The sequence below is a fragment of the Nycticebus coucang genome, chromosome 10 (assembly GCF_027406575.1).
Source record: "Nycticebus coucang isolate mNycCou1 chromosome 10, mNycCou1.pri, whole genome shotgun sequence".
In the NCBI taxonomy this organism is placed as follows: domain Eukaryota; kingdom Metazoa; phylum Chordata; class Mammalia; order Primates; family Lorisidae; genus Nycticebus; species Nycticebus coucang.
Window position 1 is genome coordinate 117,103,998 of NC_069789.1, and position 26,039 is coordinate 117,130,036.

At 39.5% G+C, this 26,039-nt stretch overlaps 1 protein-coding gene across 4 annotated transcripts in view; it reads left to right on the top strand.

Annotated features, from left to right (window-relative positions):
- Positions 1 to 8,467, top strand: part of LOC128595778 (sulfotransferase 2A1-like) — a 46,152-nt gene extending 37,685 nt beyond the window's left edge. For 3 of the 4 annotated variants that reach the window (XM_053604746.1, XM_053604745.1, XM_053604744.1), the window contains one exon: positions 1,962 to 8,464. In XM_053604746.1, the coding sequence (XP_053460721.1) occupies positions 1,962 to 2,074 (113 nt within the window). In that variant the 3' untranslated portion in view covers positions 2,075 to 8,464. Of the gene's footprint in view, positions 1 to 1,961 lie in introns of all 4 variants that reach the window. The other variant, XM_053604747.1, reaches the window with a different exon arrangement.
- The last annotated feature ends 17,572 nt before the right edge of the window (positions 8,468 to 26,039 follow it).

Below are 26,039 nucleotides of genomic sequence, written 5' to 3' on the forward strand. Positions count from 1 at the left end.
GGAAACGTGTGCACTGTGCACACACAGACAGGGCAGGAAAGAATAAGGTATGTTTACATGGCAACAGTTACATGTTAGACACTCTGCTCTATCATTTCTATGATATGCATTTATATTCATATAATTAATTCATTTAAAATTATGTGTTATTCTATATTACCTATTTAATTAATATACTTGTTTATGTAAGTATTAATTCATATGATATATAAAATAATAAGATAACCATGTAATTAAGAGTAAGACTTCCCACATCAGAATCCTTGGCTTCAAATCCACATCTATGACTTTAACCTCTTTTTTTTCTTCCCTCATCTATTCAAACAAAGGTAATATTAGTACATTGTGTACTTTTTTATTTATTTATACACAGTCTTACCCTGTTCTATGAGTTCATAGGTCACATAGCCTTCAATTTCTGGGCTCAGGTGCCTGTAGCTCAAGGAGTATAGTGCCAGCCCCATATACTGGAGGTGGCAGGTTCAAACCCAACCCTGGCCAAAAACTGCAAAAAAAAAATAAATTTCTGGGCTCAATCCATCCTTCTACCTCAGCCTTCTAAATAGCTGGGTCTACACCCACATGTTCCACTATCTGAAGACAATTATTTTATTATTTTTTATTTTTAGTAGAGACAGAAGTCTCCCTATGCTGCCCAGGATAGCCTTGAACTCCTGGGCTCCAGCCATCCTCCCAGCTTGCCCTTCTTAGTAATTGTGATTACAGATGTGACTCCCATACCCAGCCTTCTTTTATTTAATTCTTTTATTCATTCTCTCAGTGTGATTGGTGGGATCATACCTGTGATGCATCTTACAAGGGTATATGTGAAACTTAGTAAATGTAGAATGTCAATGTCTTAACACAATAACTAAGAAAATGCCAGGAAGGCCATGTTAAAAAACAAAAAAAACAAATAAGGTAGAGATGAATGATTTACTTTTATCCAGCAAAAAAAAAAAAAAAAAAAAAAAGACTTATTGAGTAGTTACTATATGTCTTACTTCTTTGCAGCACTGAATCTTTTGCAATGAAATACAAAGGTGCAACTTTCTAAAACATATATATTTTATATGAGAGGTACATTCTATATGCTCAGCCACAAAAGGGAAACGCATAGAGCGCACCCTACAGGGAAGTGTTCTGAAGAAAAGTGCAGCAGGATGGGGACTTGCAGTTCTATTTGGGTGGTGACTAAACCTCACTGAGAAGACTGTGTTGGAGCAAAGATTGAAAAAGGCAAACAGGCAGCTCATAGATACACCTGGGAGAACAGCATTGCAGGGAGAAGACATGGGAACACAGATAGTCTAAGTACTGGGGACACCTGCCACCTGTGAGGCAGAATCACAAGTCCCAGTGTGATGGAAAATAGTGAACAAATGGGTCCTCAAAGGGGACGGAGTCAGAGAAGCCACAGGGACACAGATCACTGGGAGCTTTAAAAGCACTGGACATACTTGTCTGAGTGAAATCAGAGGTCCCCAAAAGAACTCGAATAGGAAAGGGGCAGGATGGGGCTTCACTTGTCAAGAGGAGAAGAGGGCTGCCATCTGAGACGCACTTATACAGGAGAACAATTCCAAGCAGAGAGACTGCTTACACTCTGTCACTGTAATGCGGAGAGAAATGATGTTATCTTGGGTCAAGGTGGTAGAAAAGGGGTGGTGGGAAGTGGCTTGATTCTGGATGTGTCAGCACACATAGTGGTCATGACAGTGGAGGGACTGTGCACAGGAGGGGCTGGGAGAGAAGGGAAGGTAATAAGTTACTACCAGGCAGGCAGGAGTGCAAACAGGTGTGCTTCGAGGGGGCACAAAGGCCCACCAATGGACCACTGGTCAGTCTTTTGACCACTGGTTAACATCCATGATGGTGGACAGTTAGGAACAGACCAAGGGGAAGACATGTTGGGGTCTGACTCCACCGCTTGGCCTGAGTATCTGTTTCCTGTTTTCCAGGAGTTACTGGGGACTGGAAAAATCACTTCACAGTGGCCCAAGCTGAAGCCTTTGATAAAATACTCCAGGAGAAGATGGCAGATCTTCCTCAGGAGCTATTCCCATGGGAATAATGTCTAAGATAGTTCTGGATCTTATACTGATAGTGATATTTGTTCTCCTGTCGCTATATGGGTGTGTGCCTGGGGATCATTGCATAAAAACTATTATTTCATCCTGGAGCCTTGAATGATGGAATCTTTGTATTTTTGATGACTTCCTTGTTAAAAATCACCATGGTATCCCTCCCTGCACATGTCCTGGCATCCCAGACCATTTGAAATGTTTATATCTTTTGAAACATATAAAATGCTGTAGAAATAATATAAGTATTATCCAAAAGTGTGTCCAAAATGTAATACCTTTTTTAGACAAAGTTTTGCTCTGTGACTGGCACTGGAGTGCAGTAATGTTATCATAGATCACAGAAACCTCAAACTCCTAGGCTCAAGAAATTCTCATGTCTCAGTCTCCTTAGTAGCTGGCACTATAGGTATGCACCTATATGCCCAGATAATTATTTAATTTTTTTGTAGAGACCTAGTCTCGCTCTTTGTTAGAATCATCTCCAATGTCTGGCCTTAAGTAATACTCCTTATTCAGCCTCCAGAGTCCTGGGATTACAGCAATGAGCCATGGAGCCTGACCAAAAAATTTGTATAAAAAGAAGAAAGAGTGACAGATTTGAGAGCAAATAAGAATCATAATAAAAATAAGAAATTAAATGACAAATTAAATAACAAAAATAAGGCTCCTCATGTCTATTTGCATGATTTATTATTATTCTGACATTAGGGAGTATAATTTCAGCGTAACAGCCAGTTATATAACAAGAGTGATGCCATCTTGAAGAGAAACCACTGCAATGAGCAATGGATGACTCCTGCATGTCAGCGTGTTCTGTAGCAAAGTCTTTCAACAATGCTTGTAGCACAGAAAACCCCTCATAAAGAAATAGCAGATCCTCCACAGCTGACCACCTTCCTACACTGACCACCTCTTTATGTCAACCAAATTTGCATAGACCAACATGGACCACTTTGACATATCAGTGGAACAGTGGGCCTAGTCCTTTTTGTTGACCACCTTCATCCTTTGTCTAATTTTTTACAGTTTTGGGGGAAGTCAGCTTGCAGAGGTTCTACTATACTTGTCTAACCTCTCTAGTGGTCATGAGTTTCTAAGACATGACCACCTGCTCATGTTTTACCCTAAATCCTTTCTGTACAAAGGATATTTTCTCAAGTGTTGTGGGGACCTGCTGTCTCTCAACTACCCTAGATATTACATCTGGTTGTTGATCCCAGGAGCAATTCTGAGCCCTTCATGTGACGTCACACCTTGAGGGGGTGCCAAGCAATCACTTAGCAGCAAGCTCAACACATCAGACACATTTCACTGAAAGGAGGCACTGGTTGGTATTATAATACCCCGTTTCCCTGAAAATAAGACATCCTCCGAAAATAAGACCGACTTACAGGAAAGATAAGATGTCTCCTGAAAATTAGACCTAGTGCATCTTTGGGAGCACACCTTAAAATAAGACACAGTCTTATTTTTGGGGAAACAGGGTAGATACCTTCCAGTATATAAGGCTTTAGCCACCTCTGCTATCTGGGGGCTGACAGCATGCTGGATTAACTGACGTAAGTATCTCTGCATCATTTGCTCCAAACAAAATATCAAGTGTCTGGCAATGGAATTGCAGTGATGGGCACCTGACCTCACAATTCTGTCCCTGAAGTACACTGCATCATCTGAAAATAGCTGACATAACACAAATTGGAAAGCTAGTTACATCATTGTATAAGGTGCCAGCTTGAGGACAATCACCTGTGTGGTGTAGGGGTAATTCTATAGGATACAGACTCAGCAATTAGCTAACAGCTGGAGGATCACTTGAAGCGGAGAGCTCAAGACCAGCCTGGGCAATATAGAAAGACTCCATGTCTACAAAAATTTAAAAAATAAAGAAAAATGATCTGGGCACAATGGCACACATACATAGTTCCAGCTATGCAAGAGGCCAAGGTGATAGGATCCCTTCAGCCCAGAAGTTCAAGGCTTCAGGGTGCTGTGATCATTCTACTGTCCTCCAGCTTGAGCAATAAAGTGAGATTCCATGCCTGAAAAATAAAATTTTAGGTTTTCTTCTGCAGTGGGATTGGTAGCTCATACCTGTAATCCCAGGTTGGGGTGGAGGTTGGGATATAGCTTGGAGCCAGAAGATCAATTCAAGCCTGCATCATTGAAGTGATGCAGTGAGACCCCATCTGTCCAAAAAAAAAAAAACAAACACAACAAATTATGTGAGCATAGTGGCAGGTGCCTGTAGTCCCAGCTACTGGGAAACCTGAGGTGAGAGGATCACTTGAGGCCAGAGATCTAAGACTAGCCTGGGCAACCCAGTAAGACCTCATATCTACAAATAATAATAAAATGAATTTTTGCTCTGCAAAAGATCCTATTAAGGGAATGAAAAAGGTTAGCCAATGATAGGGAAGTAATACTTATAAATGACCTCTAGCAAATAACTTGTTTTTGGTATTTACAAAGAACTCTCAGAACTCAGCAGTGAGAAAACAATGCCTTTTTTTTTTTTTAATGAACAAAAGATTTCAACCAACAAAAGATTTCAACATCCCAAAGTGGATTAGGGATGGCAAAAAAGCATGTAAAAATATGCTTAGCATTATTGGCTCTTATGGAAATATGAATTAAAATCACAATAAGATACCGGTAGATACCTATTAGAATGGATAAAAGAAAAACTGCTAATATTACCTAGTGGGGGGAGGGCTGAAAGCAATGGAGTCTCTTCTGGGATTCTGGCAGACATGCTAAATTATACAGACAGCCTGGAGAACAGATCGTTTCTTTTCAAGTTTCGCTTACATTTGTACTCTTTCTAAATTCAATATCACAGCTACATTTTTGTGTCTGGCTTCCTTTATTCATCATTTTGTTCATGAGATTCATAGTCGCATGTAGTATTTCTTGAATCAACGCACTGAAGCTTATTTTATCCATTATATTGTTGATGGGAAATGGGAAGTTTGTAGTTATGGGCTATAATCCTTAAAGCATCTATTATCATGTCTTATTTGTCTTAGTGAATATTTCGACTGGATATAGACATACCTAGGACTGGAACTGCTGGATCATTAGATGTGTGGACATAAGGATTTAGTAGATGCTGCTGGATTATTTTCCAAAGGGGTTGTTCCAAAGCAGCCATGGTTCCAAATCCTTAGCCAAATTAGTATTTTCTAGCTGTTTGGTTTTAACTTAAATTACACTAATGGAAACAAATATAATATTACCTCTAGTTTTTCCCTCTTTTACTTTTACTTGAATGCTGGGTGACTCTTCTCATCCCAACCAGCTCTCTCCTATGTGCAACCAGCAAGCCTAGCTGTACACCAGGAAAGGACCCAGCAAACAAAACTGCAGAGTAATATCCCTTATGAACATAGGTGCAAAAATCCTCAATAAAATACTAGGAAACAAATACAATAGCACATCAAAATGAAAATTCACCCTGATCAAGAGAGTTTCAGCCCAAGGATACAAGGATGGCTTAACATACGCAAATAAATAAATGAGATTCACTACATAAACAGAGGCAAAAACAAAGATCATATGATCATCTCAATAGAAACAGAAAAAGCATTTCTTAAAATCCAGCACACTTTCATATCCCTAGTTTTTTTATGCCAAACAAACTAGGCATAAGAAGAACATACCTCAAAATTATAAAATCCATAAATGACAAATCCACAGTCAACATCATACTGACTGGGGAAAAATTGAAAACATTCCAAGAACTGGGACAAGACAAAGGTGCCCACTGTCACCACTTCTCCTCAACATAGTACTAGAAGTCCTAGCCAGAGCAATCAGGCAAGAGAAGGAAATAAAGGAGATATCAAACTATCCCTGTTTGCTGATGATGTGATCTTGTATCTAGAAAACTAAAGACTCTAAACAGATTCTATTTCCAAAAAAGCCCACATTCTAAGATACTAAGGGTTACGACATTAAAACATATGTCGTATGTCCTGTTTGGAGGACACAGTTTGACAATCTTAAAATCCTGGATGTTTTGGATTTAAAGGCAGAGTTAGCTGCTTGTTTTTCAGTAAACAGAGAAAGGTAAGGCACCCTGCTGTCCTTTGGTAGACAGAGCTTACTTTGGTGTCACTATGGAGCTTACCGTTAAAAAGATGGAAGACGATTACTAGTACTTTTTGATCCATAGGTTATTCAGAAATTTCTTGTTTAATTTAAAAGTATTTGAATATTTATGGGTATCTTCTGGTTGTTGATTTATAATTTAAAATCATTATGATAAGAGAATAAATAATTTATATTTTTCTAACTTTTGACATTTATTGAGCCTTGTCCAATAGCTGAGCATTTGGCCTGTCTTAGTGAATCAGCCATGTGTACTTGAAAAGAATGTGTATTATATTGCTCTTAGGTGTAGTATTCTGAAAAGACAAATTCAGTTCAATTTTAATGTTCTCCAGCTACACTGGTGGGTAGGAAGCACTTTTGATTTGCATTTCTTTAGTGACTAATAACCCTGAGCCCCTTTTCCTGCACATGTTGGCTGTTTGCTTATCTTCTTTGAGGAAATTTCTACTCAAGTTTTGGGCCCATTTTTTAATTGACTTTTTGTTGTTGAATTGTAGGAGTTCTTTATTTGTTCACATATATAATTTGTAAATATTTTATCCTATTCTATCTGTGTTCTTTCCAAAGTCTTGTTCCTTGAGATATAAAAGTTTTTCAGTGCAACACCCTCCAATTCCTCTATTTTTTTCTTCTTCTGTGGTTGGTGAACTGATTTCAAAGCAAAGAAACCAGTGCTAAATCCAAGGTCATGGATGTTTACCCATATCTTTATTCTAAGAGCTTTAGGATATTGGGGTATATGATCCATTTTTAATTAATTATTGTATACATTGTAGGGTCAGTGTCTAACTTCATTATTTTAGATGTAAATATACAGTTGTTTTGGCCTCAGTTATCGAAGAGGATGGTTTGTGGGTTTTTTTTTTTTTTCCGTAGAGACAGAGTCTCACTTTACTGCCCTCAGTAGAGTGCTGTGGCATCACACAGCTCAGAGCAACCTCCAACTCCTGGGCTTAGGTGATTCTCTTGCCTCAGCCTCCTGAGTAGCTGGGACTACAGGCGCCCTCCACAATGCCTGGCTATTTTTTGTTGCAGTCTGGCCAGGCTGGGTTTGAACCCACTACCCTCAGTATATGGGGCTGCACACTACTCACTGAGCGACAGGCGCCACCCTGGTTTGTGTTTTTTTAGACAGAGTCTAACTTTGTTACTCGTGCTAGATTGGAGTGGCATCATCACAGCTCACAGCAACCTTAAACTCCTAGGCTCAGATTATCCTCCTGAGTCAGCCTCACAAGAAGTTGAGACTATAGATATGCTGTGTACCCCATTGTGTCAGGGTAATTTTTTCTATTTTTAGTAGGGATAAGTCTCACTGTTGCTCACACTGGTCTTGAACTTCTGAGCTCAAGTAATCCTCCCACCCTGGCCTCCTACAGTGCTAGGATTACAGGCATGAGCTACTGTGTCTTGCTGATTATTTTCTTTAATCCTTCAAAATTTCAGTGTATATTTTCTAAGAACAAGGACACATGCTATATCCCCACAGTAAAATTACAGAAATCAGGGAAACTTATGCTGATACAAAATTATTGAACATTATCTAAATCCATGTTACATATTCAAATTTGGCCAATTGTTCCCTTGATATAATTGTAGCATGGTGTGCACGTGTGGTCCAGGATTCACAAAGTATCTAGCTTCATGTTCCTTCAGTTTGAGATTTGTTTTCATGACCATGTGACAATTTAAAGAGGACAGACTTAGTATTTTGCAGAATGTTTCTGACTGGGGTTTATGCAATGTGATCTTGTGAATATATTAAAGTCTAGAATTGATGTTTAAGACAAGCCCACAGAGAAAGGGAGGAGGGAAAAAGGAAAATTACAGTGGAGAAATCTGAAACACGTGACCTCAGATGACCAAGGTTAACATCATCAGTGCTAGACTGTGTTGATATGATAATGGCATTTGTTTCTATGACCTTTCTCTTCTCTCCAAAACCCAAACCCAGTTTAATTATGAGAAAATCATGCAATAAATTCCACTGCAGGAACATTCTACAAAATATCTCAAAATGCCTCAATATTGTCAGAATCATCTAAAACAAAATGTCTGCAAAATAGTCACAGCCAAGAGGAGCAGAAAGAGACATAATGATTATATGTAATGTGATGTCCTGGATCGAATTTTGGAAAGGAAAAAGCATATTAGGTAAAATTAAGGACATCTGCATGAACTATGCACTATGGGAACACTTTGTACTCGGTTTGGAATTTCTCTATCTTTTTTTAGCTATAAAAAATAAAGCTTATTGAAAATATTTTTAAACGTGCAAACACATTTCTATGTCCTTGCATTTTTTTCACTAAATTTCTTATTTACACCTATAAACTCAAACTCATACTACCTCTAGAATGTTTCCTTGAGTTCACAATTCCTCAATATCATTAAATTTTGACTATTGGTCACAATACCTACTTCTGTGTGCCAGCAGCAGAACTGGGCAACAGAGTGGGCAGAGATAACTGATTGTTTTCTTGTGACTATAGAACCGAATTGGCCAGCAGGTGCCACAGCCTCCAGCAGTGGCTGCAGCTGAAATCCCGACACTAAGCCCAAAAAGCTGATTATCATGTCAGATGACAATTTATGGTAGGAAGGAATAGTGTTCCCAAAGGTCTATTACAACACTGAAATTCTCAGAAAAGTGAAGAGTTTGTGATAAAGGATGAAGATGTTGTAACAATGATTTAACAAAGACCGAAATCAGTTAAGGAAACAGAATCCTGAACTGAGAAATGCTATGGTCATGTTCCTCATCACTTCAGTAAATGATCCGAGTGTGTTTTCTCTCCCTTCCCCCCTTTCTTTTTTCTTTTTGTGATCTGTGAGACAGAATCTCACTCTGTGGCCAAGCCATAGTGCTGTGGCCCAATCATACCTCATGTAGCCTCAGACTCCTGGGTTCAAACAATTCTCCCAAGTAGCTGGAACTACAGGCATGCAACCAGGCCAAGTTAACTTTTTATTTTTATTTTGCTTTGGATATGGAGTCTTGCTATATTGCTTAGGCTGGTCTTGAACCCCTGGCCTCAAAAACCATTCTCATACCTCTGCCTGGGATGACAGGCATGAGCCACTGCTTCTGGGCCTGATCAAGCACTTCTATATGCCAGACAATGTGCAAAGCTTTGGTGGGACAGAGCGAGCCTAGTGCCATGCACAGTCAGAGAGAAGGATTCCATCAGGGAATTACACAGTAAGATGAGTGCTCATAGGGAATAATCTATGGTATAAGGAGAACCCAGAGGAATGAATCCTAAGGCTTATTCAGGTGTGTGTATCAGCAGGGGGAAGGATGGCCACTGAAGTCCTAATTGAAGAAACATTATTGAAATGGAAATGGAAAGTGGGAAAGGGAAATCACTTGGTGAGGAGGGATATTTTCATGTAGAAGAATCATGATGGATGATGGTGAGGAACTGGAAACGTTCCTGACAATTCCAAGGCACTGGAAGATGTAGATCATATTTCCATGAGAGTGGGACGGGAGGATAAGAGTCTGCAAATGGGGCAGACTGAGGCCAAAGGCACTGCAAGTGACAGAGCCCTGAAAAGCCAAGAACAATGGGAACTTATTCAAAAACATCAGTAAATGACCAAAAGGAGGGAGCAACCCAAACACTCATTGACAGATGAGGGATAAACAAACTGTGGCATACAGATACAATGGTTTTGATTCATCCTTCCAAAGGAAGAAAATGCTTAGGCATGCTACAGCATGGATAAGCCTTGAGGACATTACATTAAACTAAGTGAGATTACACTAAATTAAGTGAGCCAGTCACAGAAATGCACACACTGCATGGTTCTATTTACATAAGATGTCTAGAGTAGTCAAGTTCACAGAAGAGCAAGTACAAAGGTGGTTATCAAGGGCTGGAGGAAGGAGGGGTTGAGAAGTGGTTGTTTAATTAGTATAGAGTTTTAGTTGTGCAAAGTTAAAAACTTGTGGAGATTGGTTGTGCAACCATGGGAATCTAAGGAAAACTGTTCCCTGACCCTTATCATAGCATAGACTACCTTTCTGTTTGAGAGACCTAGAGTCACGAGAATGGCATGTGAATTGTGGGAGTGCAGCAGGGAGGAAAACTGATCTCTCCACAGAGAATCTATATATGAAATGTGAGAATACCAGGCCTAATGTTTATGGTAAAGATTCTCTAGATGCCAAAGGTTGACTCTCTTGACTCTGGAGGCAAAGTTCTTGCTCAAGGTCTGTGGTTTTGGAAAAACAAGTTGGAGATATTCTGACATTTTCCATGTCCCCTCCTTTAGTGCTGACATCTGATAAGTAACTTTTGACTACTTTTTCCTGCTTTATGATAATAAATATGGACCCGAGGTTTGCTCAAAAGGACCTCTTGAGAGCTCTTCAGTCCCTTCCCACAGAGTCTGCGTCAAGTCTCTTCATTCCTTACACCAAAACCCCTTCACAGGAATATACTTAACACTCCTAAACTGTATGCTTAAAAATGGTATATTTTATGTTATGTGTATTTTTCCATAATTTGTTTTTAAAATCACATTGAAATGAGTACACATCATTTTTCCTTCTTAATCTAGGAACAAACTGGTTGGTTGAGATTCTCTGCCTGATTCACTCCAAGGGGGATACCAAGTGTGTCCAGTCTGTGCCCGTCTGGGAATGTGCACCCTGGGTAGAGACTGAGCCTGGGTTTGCAACAGCAAATGAAAGGGGGGCCCTCGCTTGCACAGCTCCCATCTCCTAATCCATCTCTTCCCCAAATCTTTCTTCAGTTCCAAGGCCAAGGTCATTGCACAATGCTCATGACTTGTATGATCAATGCTTTTCAAACATTAATGTACCTGTACATCTTGGAGACCTTGGTGATATGCACTGTCATTCAGTAGGTCTGGATGGAACTTGAGATTCTGCATTAGGTGATGCCAGTGTGGTTATTCCATAGTTGAGTGCAAGGGTATGAACAATTTCACACACTGTGTTAGGCAGATACAAACGAGGAATAAAATTACATGATAATTCCAAAAGCTTAAAAAATCATATTTTAAGAGCTTCTAGAATTTATAACTGTATTATAAGAAAGGGTCTCATGATAAGGTCATGAACTTGCCACCATCTCCCTGCATTGGCAGCACTGTACAAATAACTCAGTGAGGTTTCATAATCTTGGTATATCAGTGTCTCACATCTGTGTTACTACGGATGTGTGGTGGTGTCTTGCTGACTGGCATTCATTATTGTTGTTGTGTGTTTTGTGTGCCATTGACAGTTTCTCAGAGCCTGAATTAGAGCAACAAACAAACATTAAATTTCTTGTTAAACTTGGCAAGAGTATAAGTGACATCAGGGACATGTTAGTCCAAGTGAATGGGGATAAACCATAAAGAAAATGGCAGTGTACATGTGACGTGGATCAAATGGTTTTCTGAGGAGAGAGAAACTGTCATGTGTAAAGAGACATCATGGTGGCCAGTAATGAGCAGAACTGATGAAAACATTGCAAAAATTCATGTAATTGTGCATCAAAATTGTCAGATGACTGTGAGAAGCATAATAGACCAATTAAACATCAATAAAGAAACAATTAGGAAAACCTTACCTGAAAATCTTGGCCATCAACTCGTGGCTCTTGTATCATGACAATGCACCAGCTAGCACAGCACTGGCTATGAGGGAGTTTTTAGCCAGTTAACAAATAACTATGTTGGAACACCCCCCCATACACACACACACACTCAGCTCTGGCCTCCAATGACTCCTTTTTAACCTGAAGATAAAGAAAATATTGAAAGGAAGACATTTTGATGACATTCAGGACATCAAAGGTAATATAAGGACAGCTCTAATGGCCATTCTTGAAAAAGAGGTCCAAACCTGCTTTGGAGGGTGGACTAGGCACTGGCTTCAATGCAAATCTTCCCAATGGGAGTATTTGGAAGGTGACCATAGTGATATTCAGCAATGAGGAATGTAGCACTTTTTGTACGATGAGTAGCTCTCAAACTTAATTGCCAGACCTCAGTATAGTAGATAATCCCCTTTGTGTTGTTCTAAGATACATAGTTTAAAGATGCATACAAGAACATGAAAAAAATAATTAGCTATTCTCAGTTCAGGAAGTGCCTCTTGCCACTGAGAAGAAGCAGAATTGTTCATAAGGGAATCAGCACATTCGTAAATCAATGTCAAAATCAAGGGTAATTGCTGTGGTGCCCTGGATAGTTTTTCCAACCTCTGTGTTTTACTGTGTGTAGCTGTCTATGGAGATGAGCAGCCACATGGATCTCCCCAGTGGATGAACAATAATCACCAGAAGGAATAGTTGTTATCCAGGATTTAGCATATATCAGACCATTGTTAGAAACATGCTTTATTAACAAATATAAACTGTTTAAAAAGAAAGAAGAAAAAGAAAAGAAAAAAGAAAAGGAAAAGAATAGGAAAGAAAGAAAGGAAGGAAATAAGGAAGGAAAAACATGCCTTCCTATGTGTTTATTAGTGTTTAAAAAATTTAAACAACATTTAACAAATTAGAATTCTAATTTTTAAAATGTTTTGCTTAAACTAAATTGAGAAAGTTAGCATCATATTCTCCTTTCTGGGAAATTTTATCAAGTGCAGAAGCACTATGAATTTGTCACAACATACCTATTTACAGGTGTGTCTTATCAGTGTTTAGTAAATCCTTTTGGGGGAAAGCTGAGGCCTAGAGAGAGATGAGGACTAGAATAAAGTCATGAGGAGAGTGCAGGCAGAATCTAAAGGAAAATGTAGATGCTCAAATGCTAAGTAATCTTCCTTGTATATGTGAGTAGGGGTGTGTGAGTGTGTAGTGATCTTGAGTATTAGCTATGGATATTTACATATATACATATGTATATATGTAACCCTCATCTAGGTCCCAATTTAGAACCTTTCCACTCCCTGATAGCCTTTTCTAATCAATACCCACACACAGAGGTAAAAACCTCCCTGATTTACAATTATAGCTTAGTTTTGCTTGTTCTTGAACTTCATCCAAATAGAGTCATGCTGTATGAACTATTGGATGCCTGGCTTCTTTCACTCAATATGATTATGGTTATGGTAAAGATTGGCTGTGAGATTCATCTGTGGTCCTGGGTACATCCAGGTATGTAGGCATATATTTCTGTATGTCTATGAACATACCATAAGGTATTAATCCACTCTCCTGTTAGTGATCTTTAAACTATCTACAAAAAGACAATACCTCTAACATTTTGAAACCCTCCAGTTGCTTCCCATTGAGAGTAGACTAATATATCCCAGAGGGGAGAGACAATGCTTTCCTTTTCTATTGTATATTCGTGAAACAGTAAGCACTTCATAGAAAATTTAAATGTTATATTTGATAATGAATGCAGCAAGTATTTTATTTGAAAAAAATCCATGGATATTGATTTGACATTTTCTAAGAATTGGCTTTTTCTCCACTTTCATGAAGATTCAAAGGAGTGGGAAATGAATGTATTGATTTTTATTTTTCACATTTTTCCTTTCAGGTGATTTATGCAATCAGAAATCCCCCCAAATGTTATTGTATCTTGATATTTTTTCTGGAATTCAGTGTATTAGCCAAGAAACCGAAGTCAGTGAAACAATGTCTTGAACGGTTCATGGAAGGAAATGGTGAGTGTGGTGTAAAATGTGGACGCTAGGGGGCGCACGGAGTCCGTGCTCAGACCTCACCTGACACCCACCTTGTATCTACATCTCACCAACCCAGCGGTACAAGGCTCTGTTACGGCTGAAACCCAAATCTGCAAAGTACCCCTGCTCTCTTACGTGGTCACAGAGCTCAAACCAGCCCCTCAGCTTCTCCCTCATAAAACGTCCCCGCTATTTTCTGACTCTGACGTCTCCAGTACTAACACAGATAGCCATATTCTTCCCCACTCTCCTAATTTGTGACTTTCTGAAAGTCAGCTTTTCATTGCCTTCCCAGACAACACAATCCTGACCTTTTAACCTTCTACCATTGTTTTTCATAAAATGCCTCTTTTCCAAACTCCTTTAATTCCTGTTTCTATCAGTGTCGAAAAGGTTTGCACGACTGTTGAATCTCTTTACTTTTAGTTATGCAGAATCCCTGGGCTTGCTCAAGCACTTGCAATTTGGCAATTTTTCCCAAAACTGCCTGCTGAGTCCACTGTCTCAGCTGTGATCTGTCTCTGGAACTCTAGCAGCCTGGAGAGAGCCATAGATGCCTCAAATTCAACCTGCGCAAGATTGAAGGCATCCCTCCTCACTCCCCAAACTGCTTCTACTCCACACTGATCTCACCCAATAAGTAGATTCACCCTCCCCTCACCCAAATGATGGCATGATTCTGACATTTCACGTTCATCTTCCTTTTCCAACCCCAATCCCCCTGCTCCTCACCACTTTCTGATTAGTGATCAAGTCCCATCACCTTGATTAAGGTCTTCACTGTGGTCTCTGATAAAATGCTTCTGTATTCAGGAAATCCTACAATTGTGAAACAACATAAAATAGACACTCTCCCCATTACTTTTGCTTTAACAGTTTTTCCTTAGTAATACTCACCATGGACTGGTTATTTATTTATTTTATGTATCTTCACAATACAATGTAAACTCGCAGAGTTTTTCATTCAGGTCCTAGAATGATTTTTACTACATAGTAAGTAATCAACACACCTTTTAAAAATGATTAATACCTTTTTAAAATGATTAATAACCATTTATTACTGCTTCTATTATCACTTAATCAATCAGAGGCACTGTTACTTGTCACCTAGATTAACAATGTTTCAGTTAGACAAGATGAGTAAGTTCAGGAGAGCCCTGGTACAGCATATTGACTATAGTTAATAATAACATATTATATATGTGAAAATTACCAAGTGAATAGGTTTGTTTTTTGTTGTTTGTTTGTTTGTTTTGAGACTGAGTCTCATTATGTCGCCCTCTGTAGAGTGCCGTGACATTAAAGCTCACAGCAATCTCAAACTCTTGGGCTTAAGTGATTCTCTTGCCTCCACTTCCCTAGCTCAGGACCTGTTGGCACTGTGGCAGGCATCCATTTATTTAGCTTCAAGTGGTCTTGTTTTTGTATATAGTGACATAGCATTTTGCTGCCATTCTTAGCTGTGGACAAAGGGAGGTCATCTGGCATAAGTGTTTAGATTTTTTTTTTTTTTTTTTAGTTAAGTGTGGTAGGTTTTAAACTGTTTTAAAACAAACCATGGAACTCTTCATTGTTGGCAAAGCAGCAAGCGGAAGAGCCACCGCATCAATGAAAGTTCAAGAACCTTCTGTATGTAAACACATTTGCAATGTTCTGTCATTTTTTGTATGTTTAGAATGCTGAAATGTTTTTGAAGTTAAATAAACAGTATTACATTTAAAAAAGAGAGAGAGAGAATCACTTGAGCCCAAGAGTTAGAGGTTGCTGTGAGCTGTGATGCCATGGCACTCTACTCAGAGTGACAGCTTGATACTCTGTCTCAAAAAAAAAAAAATGGCAATTATGTGAGGTGATGAATACGTTGATGAGCTCCATTTTATCACTGCACAATGTATACATAAATCAAAACATCATGTTGTACATTGTTTTGTAATACATAAGAGTTTTATTTCTGAATTGTATCATAATATAATAAAGCTGGTGGAGAGTGAACCTAACACATTCAATTAACCTGTCTCTCTCTCTCCGCCTCCCCCATGCAGTGCCATTTGGGTCATGGTTTGACCATGTTCATGGCTGGGTGTCCATGAGAGAGAGAGAGGGAACTTCCTGATGCTGAGTTATGAAGAGCTGAAATGGGTAACCGTCATTTTTAGTAGTCAGTGCATACCTGCTCACCACCACCTTCCCTTCCTCTGACTTCCTTCCATTTCTCTGTGTCTCCATTCCTCCTTCTCAGTCAAAATTTAGCCTTGAGAAGAGTGGGATTACCTTCCTGGTCTTCACTGTCCTACTCCTGGTTGACCCTTCCCAAGATTCATGCTTTTAATCACATGTTCTTTTTTATAGTATCATACAACATCTAAAGGGTTTTCCCATGCATTCAGGCAGAGTGCCATGGCTTATGTTTCCATGCTGGTTGTAAAAACCTTCCAGTATATAATGCCTCCGTCACCACTGCTACCTGGAGGCTGACAGCATGCTGGATTGATTGACATAGGAATCTATGCATCATTTTCTCCAAAAGAGCACTTGTCTGGCAATGGAATTGCAGTGATGGGCACATGACCTCACAATTCACTGCCATACACTGCATAGCTGACTTGACACAAATTAGAATGGCTAATTGTATCATTGTTTAAGGTACCAGCTTGAGAACAATCACCTGTATGGTGTGGGGTCATTCTATAGGCTACACAGATTCAATAATAAGCCAATAGCTGGTTTGGGAGGATAATTTAAGCTGAGAGTTCAACACTAGTCTGGGCAATATACACAGACTACATGTCTACAAAAATTAAAAAAGAAAAAAATGAATCTGGGCATAGTGGCACACATCTATAGTCCCAGCTACTTAAGAGGCCAAAGTGGGAAGATACCCTCATTCCAGGAATTCAAGGCTGCAGTGAGCTATGATCATTCCACTGGGCTATAACCCAGGCAAGAGATGAGATTCCATCTCAGAAAAAATAAAATTTTAAGTTTTTCTCTGCAGTGGGCCTGGTGGCTTACGACTGTAATCCCAGGCTAGTGGCTCAGATGGGAAGATCGCTTGGGGATAGAAGTTTAACACTAGCCTGGAAAGATAGTGGGACCCCGTCTCTCAAAAAAAAAAGTCAAAATTAGCTGAGCACAGTGACAAATGCCTTTAGTCTCGGCTACGCAGAAAGCTGAGGTATAAGAATCCAGAAGTCTAAGACTTGCCTATGAAACACAGCAAGAACTCATATCTACAAATAATAGTAGTGATAATAATAATAATAGAATAAAATTAAGTTTTGTTCTGCAGATGCTGGCCAGCTCTTCAATAAAAGACTCTATTAGGGAATAAAAAGACAAACCAAGAATAAAGAGGAAATACTTATAAATAACCTCTAGCATTGGATTTGTTCCCAGAATTTACAAAAAACACTCAAAACTCAGCAGTGAGAAAACGATATTTTTTTTAAAGAACAAAAGATTTCAGCAAACACTTCGTCAAAGTGGATTAAGGATGGCGGAAAAGCACATGAAAAATATGTTTAGTGTCATCAGCCCTTAGAGAAATAAAAATTAAAGGCCAGGTGAGGTGGCTCAAGCCTGTATTCCTAGCACTATAGGAGGCCAAGGTGAGTGGATTGCTTGAGTTCAGAAGTTCAAGACCAGCCTAAGCAAGAGTGAGATCCCATCTCTAAAAATTTCCATGCGTTATGTCTGGTGCCTGTAGTCCTAGGTACTTGGGAGGCTAAAGCAAGAGTATCACTTAAGCCCAAGAGTTTGAGGTTGCTGTGAGCTGTAATGCCACATACCTCTAGCTTGGGGCAAAGTAGAACTCTCTCTCTCTCTCTCTCTCTCTCTCTATATATATATATATATACACACACACACACACACATATCACAGTATGACACCAGTAGATACCTATTAGAATGGTTAAAAGAAAAACTGCTAATATAACCTAGTGAAGGTAGGGGCGTTAGGGTGAAAGAAGAGAAACTTGACTCCATTTTACTGTAACTCTTGCTCCTGAAAATCAGTGGGGAGGCAGAGCAGGCCCAATTCCGTTATTGTTGTTTATTCCCTTCTGTTATAGTTTATTGTCTTGAAAACTGCTTCCACTTGCCTCCCCACCCATTGCATGGTATTTTGAGCACACTTGGATAGGACTGTTAGTAGTTAAAATTGTTAGTGTTGTGTAGAAAAATTTTACTAACTGCCTTTATTGTGTAAAAGCCCATTAACTTTCTTTGTGATTACAGCCCTCATGATCCGACCCCTACCCCCTACATTCCCTTCCGCCTTAATTCCCCAAACCCCGCACCTGTCCTTTTAAGGAAAAGAATTGTACTAACAGCTAATTTCACTTCTGTAATAATGCTTGCTTAACTTACTTGCACTCCACTTTATTTTTAACCTATGAAAACCAGAGCCTCAAACAATTCGGGGCTGCTCTCAGAAACCCCATGACCCTGAGGTACACTGTCATGGGGACACTGGGACACTGAGGCAGTCCCTAGCCTGCTCTTTAATAAAAGGACTCTTCTTTCAATTTGGCTTGTCTGATGGTGTGGTCTTTGAGAGACTCCTTGGCATAATAGGGATGAAAACAAGTGAATCTCTTGTGGGATACTGGTAGACATGCTAAATTGTACAGCAAGTCTGGAGAACAGTTTTTTATCAAGTTACACTTACACTTGTACTCTTTCTAAATTCAATATCACAGCATGTTTCTGGCTTCTTTTATTCATTATTATGTTTATGAGATTCATACTGTTATGCAGTATTTCTTTTCTTTTCTTTCTTTCTTTTTTCTTTTCTTTTTTTTTTTGTTGTTGTTTGAAATAACATTTACTAGTTTGAAATGTTTCTGGAAGGGGACCTGGATAATTGCATGCCACGTGTACTAAAAGTTATCTGAGATAAAATCTGTGGGATGTCCTCTGGATTAGCATCTGCCTTCTTAAGAGCTGGTAAGATAGGTGGATCTGTTGATTTTGACCCAGGGACTGCTGGTGAGAGAGGATACCCAAGAAGAGTGAAATCTAGGAGAACAGGTCTTCTCAAGGAGATCACAAAGATACACCTGCAGGGTCCTCTCCATGGTGACTCAGCCCTTGGGAATTTGTAAACTTAACTTTCTGAAACTTGGAAATTGCCACTTCTGTGCAATCCTGTAGTCCTGTGGGGGCTGGAATAGTATCTCTTGCTTGATTCAAACTGGCCAATGAAAAAGGTACCTATGGGTTGGAACTTTTTTGGTCAGAGATAAAAAAGAAAGACGAGCTGATGGAAGTGGAAGATGAATGTCCCAGCTTTCCTCCTTTCTTGGATAGGACGACTGCTAGACAAGTTCTATGTGACCCCTAAGAATTCCCCAGCAGGACTGAGTGAGCCGAGTGAGTTATCCCCAGAGAATTTCAGGCTGGGGCAGGAGGAGCAAGATGGCGGCCGAGTAAAAGCTTCCTAGCAACTGGGCATGGTGAGTCTGGGAAGAGAAGACTTCAGGCATCTCTGGCTGATGGGTTTTGCTCTGAAACATCCCTTTGGGGACACAGGAAGTTAGCAAGAGACTTCTGGACCCCATGAGGAAGATAAAAGCAGTAGAGAATTGGCAAGTGGTTGTGTGTGTTCAATCTAATCCCGCTGTCAGCTGTAAATACAGCAGCAGTGAGATTGCAAACTGGAAACACCTTCCCTGCGAGCTGTTTTGTTTTTTTTTTGGACTTGGGACTCAGTTTAACTATCTTGGGAGAACTTGGGTGAGAGCGTGGAGGACTTTAAGTGTTGTCTAGGGCCCTGGACTGAGCTGCTGAGCCAGACGGAGCTAATAGTGTTCACCTGTGGGCCATGCAGAGCCACTGTGGGAGAACTGCTCTGTCAAGCTCCGCCTTCAGGGTCACACAGCGAGACCTTGGGCTAGTAATCTAGTGACTCAGCAGCCTAAAGGTGGGGACTGAGATGACTTACAGCCTTGGCCCTCAGGGGCAAAGAATGAGACCAGTTTTGGCACAGTGGGTAAGTGGAGAGCCACTTTAGGAGTGATCCCAGTGGCAAGTGCTTTCCTGGGCTTAGCCAAGGGTGACAGTTTAAAGTGCCTTTTAAGCAGGCTGAGGAGAAATTTAGGCTCTGCACCCTGTGGGGTTTGAGAAATCAGCAGAGGCTTCTAGTCTCCATCTTGTATAGTTGTATCAGCATTGTGATTAAAATCTCATACCCCAGAAGATCACCTGCTGCCCAGACAATATTCAGCAAGATATATATATATGTATATATATCTTGTATATATATATATATATATATATACTGCTTTGTTTTTTGTTTTTGTTTTTTCCTTTTGTTTGTTTTGTTTTGTTTTGTTTGTTTTTAATTTCAACATTTTCCCTCTAGATTTTTTCTTTTCTTTCTTCATTTTCCTAGTGTAAATATAATTTTCCATAGTTGTCTTCTTTAAAAATTAGAACTTCATTTCTGCTAGTGTTTCTACCCATATTATTTGGTTTGCCCCCCAATTTTATTCCATAAAGTTTTCTTTTTGCTTGTTTTAATTTGATTTATAACATTTTTGTCTTTCCTCTCTACTTGGTGGAGGTGGAGTACTGTTTCTGAGCAGGCTGGCAAAGAGCTGCTGACCTCAAGGGAACCACCCAACACAGCACCCCCAGAGACTGGGGGTTTTTAAGGCTGGGTCAAAGTACCCTACTGCAGACCTATATTGCTCTTGTCTCCCTCTTTCTGCACCTCTCTTCTTTTTGTCAATATTCCCTTTTACTCATCTTCTCTCCTTTCTCTTTTTTATTTTCTTTCTTTCTCTTTTTTAAATCTCTTTTCTCTTCCTGCTTTTCAATCTTCTCATCCTTCTGGTCCTGTACCAAAAGGACTCATTGACTCTAGGCCAGAGGCATGGCAACTTAAAGAGCAAGAGAAAGTGAAAGGAAAATTAGGGCAAGGAAACAGATAAAAGAAAACACTCATGAGGAAGAATCAGCAGAAAAATCCTGGCAACATGAAAAACAAGTCCAGAGAAACCCCACAAGGGACCATGAGGTAGCTACTGCAGAGGATTCCACCTATAAAGAATTGTTAGAAATGACAGAAAGGGAATTTAGAATACAGATGACGAAAACAATGAAGCAAATGATGGAAACAATGAAGGAAACTGCTGATAAAGTGGAAAATAACCATAAGGAAATCCAAAAACAGAATCAAATTACAGATGGACTATATGAGGAATATAGAAAGGATACAGCAGAGCTAAAAGAAATGAAGCAGTCAATTAAAGAACTTAAAGATGCAATAGAAAGTATAAACAACAGATTAGACCATGCAGAAGAAAGAATCTCAGAGGTAGAGGACAAAGCTCTTGAGATAACTCAGATAGTTAAAGAGGCAGAAAAGAAGAGAGAGAAAGCAGAATGTTCACTGACAGAAATGTGGGACATTATGAAGTGTTCAAACATATGAGTTATAGATATCCCAGAAGGAGGAGAAGAATTCCCCAGGGGAATGAAAGCTATACTAGAGAATATTATAAATGAAAATTTCCCAAATATCACCAAAGATTCTGACACACTTCTTTCAGAGGGATATTGGACCCCTCTGAAACAACTCTAACAGAGCTTCTCCAAGACACATACATTGTGATGAACCTATCCAAAGTCAAGACAAAAGAAAAGATTTTGCAAGCTGCCAGGAGTAAGCACCAATTGACCAAATCCATAAGGGTGACTACAGACTTCTCTAATGAAACTTTTCAAGCCAGAAGGCAATGGTCATCTACCTTTAATCTACTTAAACAGAACAACTTCCAGCCCAGAATTTTATGTCCCGCTAACCTAAGCTTTAAAATCGATGCAGAAATCAAATCATTCACTGATATGCAAACATTGAGGAAATTCACCACAACAAGACCAGCTCTACAGGAAATACTTCAACCTGTTCTACACACTGACCATCACAATGGATCAACAGAAAAGTAAGAACTCAGAAATTAAAGGACAAAACCTAACTTCCACAATGATGCAAAACATAAAACTACACAATGGACTCTCACAAAATAAGATGAATAAATGCTGCCACACTTATCAATTATCTCAATAAATGTTAATGGTTTGAATTTCCCACTGAAGAGGCATAGATTGGCTAATTGGATTAAAAAACACAAGCCATCTATTTGCTGTCTGCAGGAAACACACCTAGCTTCAAAAGACAAATGAAAATTCCAAGTTAAGGGTTGGATGACAATTTTTCAGTCAAACGGAATTCAGAAGAAAAGAGGGGTTACAATTATATTCTCAGACACATGTGGATTTAAAGCAACTAAAGTCAAAATAGATAAAGATGTTCACTTTATATTGGTCAAGGGAAAAATACAACAAGAAGATATTTCAATTCTAAATATTTATGCACCCAACTTAAATACTCCCAGATTCTTTTGTTCTGGCAGTTTTTGGCCATGGCTGGATTTGAACCCACCACCTCCTGCAATAGGGCCGGCATCCTAGTCCTTTGAGCCACAGACACCATCCTGCTCCCAGATTCTTAAAACAGACCTTACTCAGTCTGAGAAATGTGATATCCCATAACACTATAATAACAGGGGACTTCTCTTACAGAGCTGGACAGATCCTCTAAACATAAATTAAACAAAGATATAAGGGACTTAAATGAGACCCTAGTACAACTGTGCTTGATAGACGTATAAAGAACACTTCATCCCAAAGATAAAGAATATGCATTCTTCTCATTGCCCCATGGAACATTCTGCAAAATTGATCATATCCTAGGACACAAAACAAACCTCAATAGAATCAAAAGAATTGAAATTTTACCTTGTAACTTCTCAGACCACAAGGCACTAAAGGTGGAATGCAACTCCAACAAAAATGTTGAACCCCACACAAAGGCATGGAAATTAAACAATCTTCTGTTGAATGACAGTTGGGTGAAGGAAGAAATAAAAGAGGACATTATTAACTTCCTTGAGCATAATAAAAATGAAGACACAATCTATCAAGACCTGTGGGATACTGCAAAAGAAGTTGTGAGAGGAAAATTCATTGCTTTACATGTCTACATTCAAAAAACAGAAAGACAGCGCATTAACAAACTCACAAGCCATCTTATGAAAGTGGAAGAAGAAGAACAATCTAAGCCTAAACCCAGCAGAAGAAAAGAAATAGCCAAAATTAAATCAGAGATCAATGAAATTAAAAATAATAGAATCATTCAGAAAATTAATGAAACAGGAGTTGGTTTTTTAAATAAATAAATAAAATAGATCAACCTTTGGCCAGACTAACTAGAAATAGAAAAGTAAAATCTCTAGTAACTTTGATCAGAAATGATAAAGGGGAAATAATAACTGATGCCACAGAGATACAAGAGATCATCTCTGCATACTACTAGAAACTCTATGCCCAGAAATTTGACAATGTGAAGGAAATAGATCAATATTTGGAATCACATCCTCTCCCTAAACTTAGGAAGAAATAGAGCTCCTGACAGGCTAATTTCAAGCACCGATATTAAAGAAACAATAAAAAATCTTCCAATAAAAAAAAATGGCTGGGTCCAGATGGCTGCACACCAGAATTCTATCAAACCTTCAAAGAAGAGCTTATTCCCATGCTGCAGAAATTATTACAAAAAATTGAAGAGGAAGGAATTGTCCCCAAACACATTCTACATTCTACATATTTGGTATCAGGATGAAGCAAACATCATCCTGATACCAAAACCAGGAAAAGACCTGACTAAAAAGGAGAATTTCAGAACAATTTCACTAATGAATATAGATGCAAAAATTCTCAACAAAATCCTAGTCAATAGATGACAGCTTATCATCAAAAAAGTCATACATCATGATTAAGTAGGTTTCATCCCAGGGCTACAAAGCTGGTTTAATACGCAAGTCCATAAATATTATCCACCGTATCAACAAAAGCAAAAACAAAGATCATATAATCCTCTCAATAGATGCAGAAAAGGCATTTGATAAAATCCGGCATCCTTTTTAATTAGGACACTGAAGAGTATAGGCATAGGTGGCACATTCCTTAAACTGATCGAAGCTATCTATGACAAATGCACAGCTAATATTGTACTGAATAGAGTAAAACTGAAAGCTTTTCCTCTTAGAACTGGAACCAGACAAGGTTGTCCTCTGTCACCATTACTATTCAATGTAGTGCTGGAAGTTCTAGGCAACACAATTAGGCAAGAGAAAGAAATAAAGGGCATCCAAATGGGAGCAGAGGAGGTCAAACTCTCCTCTTTGCTGACGATATGATCTTATACTTAGAGAACCCCAAAGACTTCCACAAACTCCTGGAAGTCATCAAAAAATACAGTAGTGTCTCAGGATATAAAATCAATGTCCATAAGTCAGTAGCCTTTGTATATGCCAATAACAGCCAAGATGAGAAGCTAATTAAGGACCCAACTCCCTTCACCACAGCTTTAAAGAAAATGAAATACCAATGGGCGGAGCAAGATGGCAGCCGAGTAACAGCTTCCTTGCATCTGGGCACCGTGAGTCTGGGGAGATAGGACTCCAGGCATCTCTGGCTGGTGGGAACTGCCTATCATCACTCCTATGAAGATAGGGAGTCAGCGAGAGACTTCTGGACCCCAAGAGGAGGACTAAAACAGTGGAAAACCGGCAAGTGGTCGCGTGTACTCAATCCGTCTAAACCCGCCCACAACTGTAAGTTCAGTAGCAGCGAGACTGCAAACCAGAAAGGCCTTACCTGTGAACTGTTTTGATGTCCTTGGACTTGGCACTGAGTTGAACTGCCTTGGGGAGGGCCTGAGCGGGAGTGTGGAGAACTTTGGCCGTTGTCTGGGGCCCCAGTCTGAGCCGCTGGGCCAGACGGAGCTAATAGTGTTTGGCGGTGGGTCACACGGATCCATTGTCAGTGATCTGCCCCGGCAAGCTCCGCCCTCAGGGTCACAGAGCTAGAAACGGGTGGGAGCTGGTAACCCAGCAACCAAGTAGCCTAGGGGTGGGGTTTGAGCCACCTTGCAGCCCTAACCCTCAGGGGCAGAGTGAGACCGGTTTTGGCACACTGAGTAAGTGGATAGCCACTTCAGCAGCAATTCCAGCGAGAGAGCTGGGAAAGCTTCTGCTCAGCAAGTTTACAAGTTCAAAGTGCCTTTTAAGTAGGCTGAAGAGAGATTTAGGGTGTCTACCTGCTGCGGTTTGAGAAATCAGCAGCCTCCAGTCGTATCAGAACTGTGACTAACATCTCATACCTCAGAAGACCACGTGTTGCCCAGACAATATTCAATAACATATACAAACTGCTTTGTTTTTGGTTGTGTATTTTTTTCTTCTTTTTTTTTTGGTTTGGTTGTTTTTTTTGTTTATTTTGACGTTGCTGATGTTCTTTTGTTTTTTTAATTTCAATCTTTTCCACACAGATCCCTTTTTCTTTCTCAATTTTCCTAGTTTAATTATAATTTCCCATTGCTGCCTTTTTTAATAACTTCAACTTCATTTTTGCTAGTGTTTCTACCGATATAATTTGGTTTTTCACCCAATTTTATCCCCGTAAAGTTTTCTGTTTGCTTCTTTTGGTTTGATTTATAGCATTTTTGTCTTTCCTCTCTACTTGGTGGAGGTGGGGTACTGTGTCTGATCAGGTTAGCAAAGAGCTGCTGACCTCAAGGGAACCACGCAACTGGGCACCCCCAGAAGGTGGGTTTTTTTAAGGTTGTGTCAAAGTACCCTACGGTACACCTATATTGCCCTGTCTCCCTCTTTCTGTGCCTCTCTTCTTTTTGTCAATATTCCTTATACCACCCCCTCTCCTTTCTCTATCTTTCTTTTTTTCTTATCACTCGGTCCTCCTTTCTTTCATCCCCTTTTTTTGCTCTTCAACCTTCTCACCCTTCTGGTCCTGTAACCCTTAGTTCACAGGCACAAGAACTTAAAGAGCAAGAGGAAGTGAAAGGAAAATTAGGGCAAGGAAACAGATAAAAGAAACCACTCATGAGGAAGAATCAGCAGAAAACTCCAGGCAACATGAAGAACCAGTCTAGAACAACCCCACCAAGGGACCATGAGGTAGCTACTGCAGATGATTCCACCAGTATAGAAATGTTAGGAATGACAGAAAGGGAATTTAGAATACACATGTTGAAAACAATGAAAGAAATGATGGAAACAATGAAGGAAATTGCTAATAAAGTGGAAAATA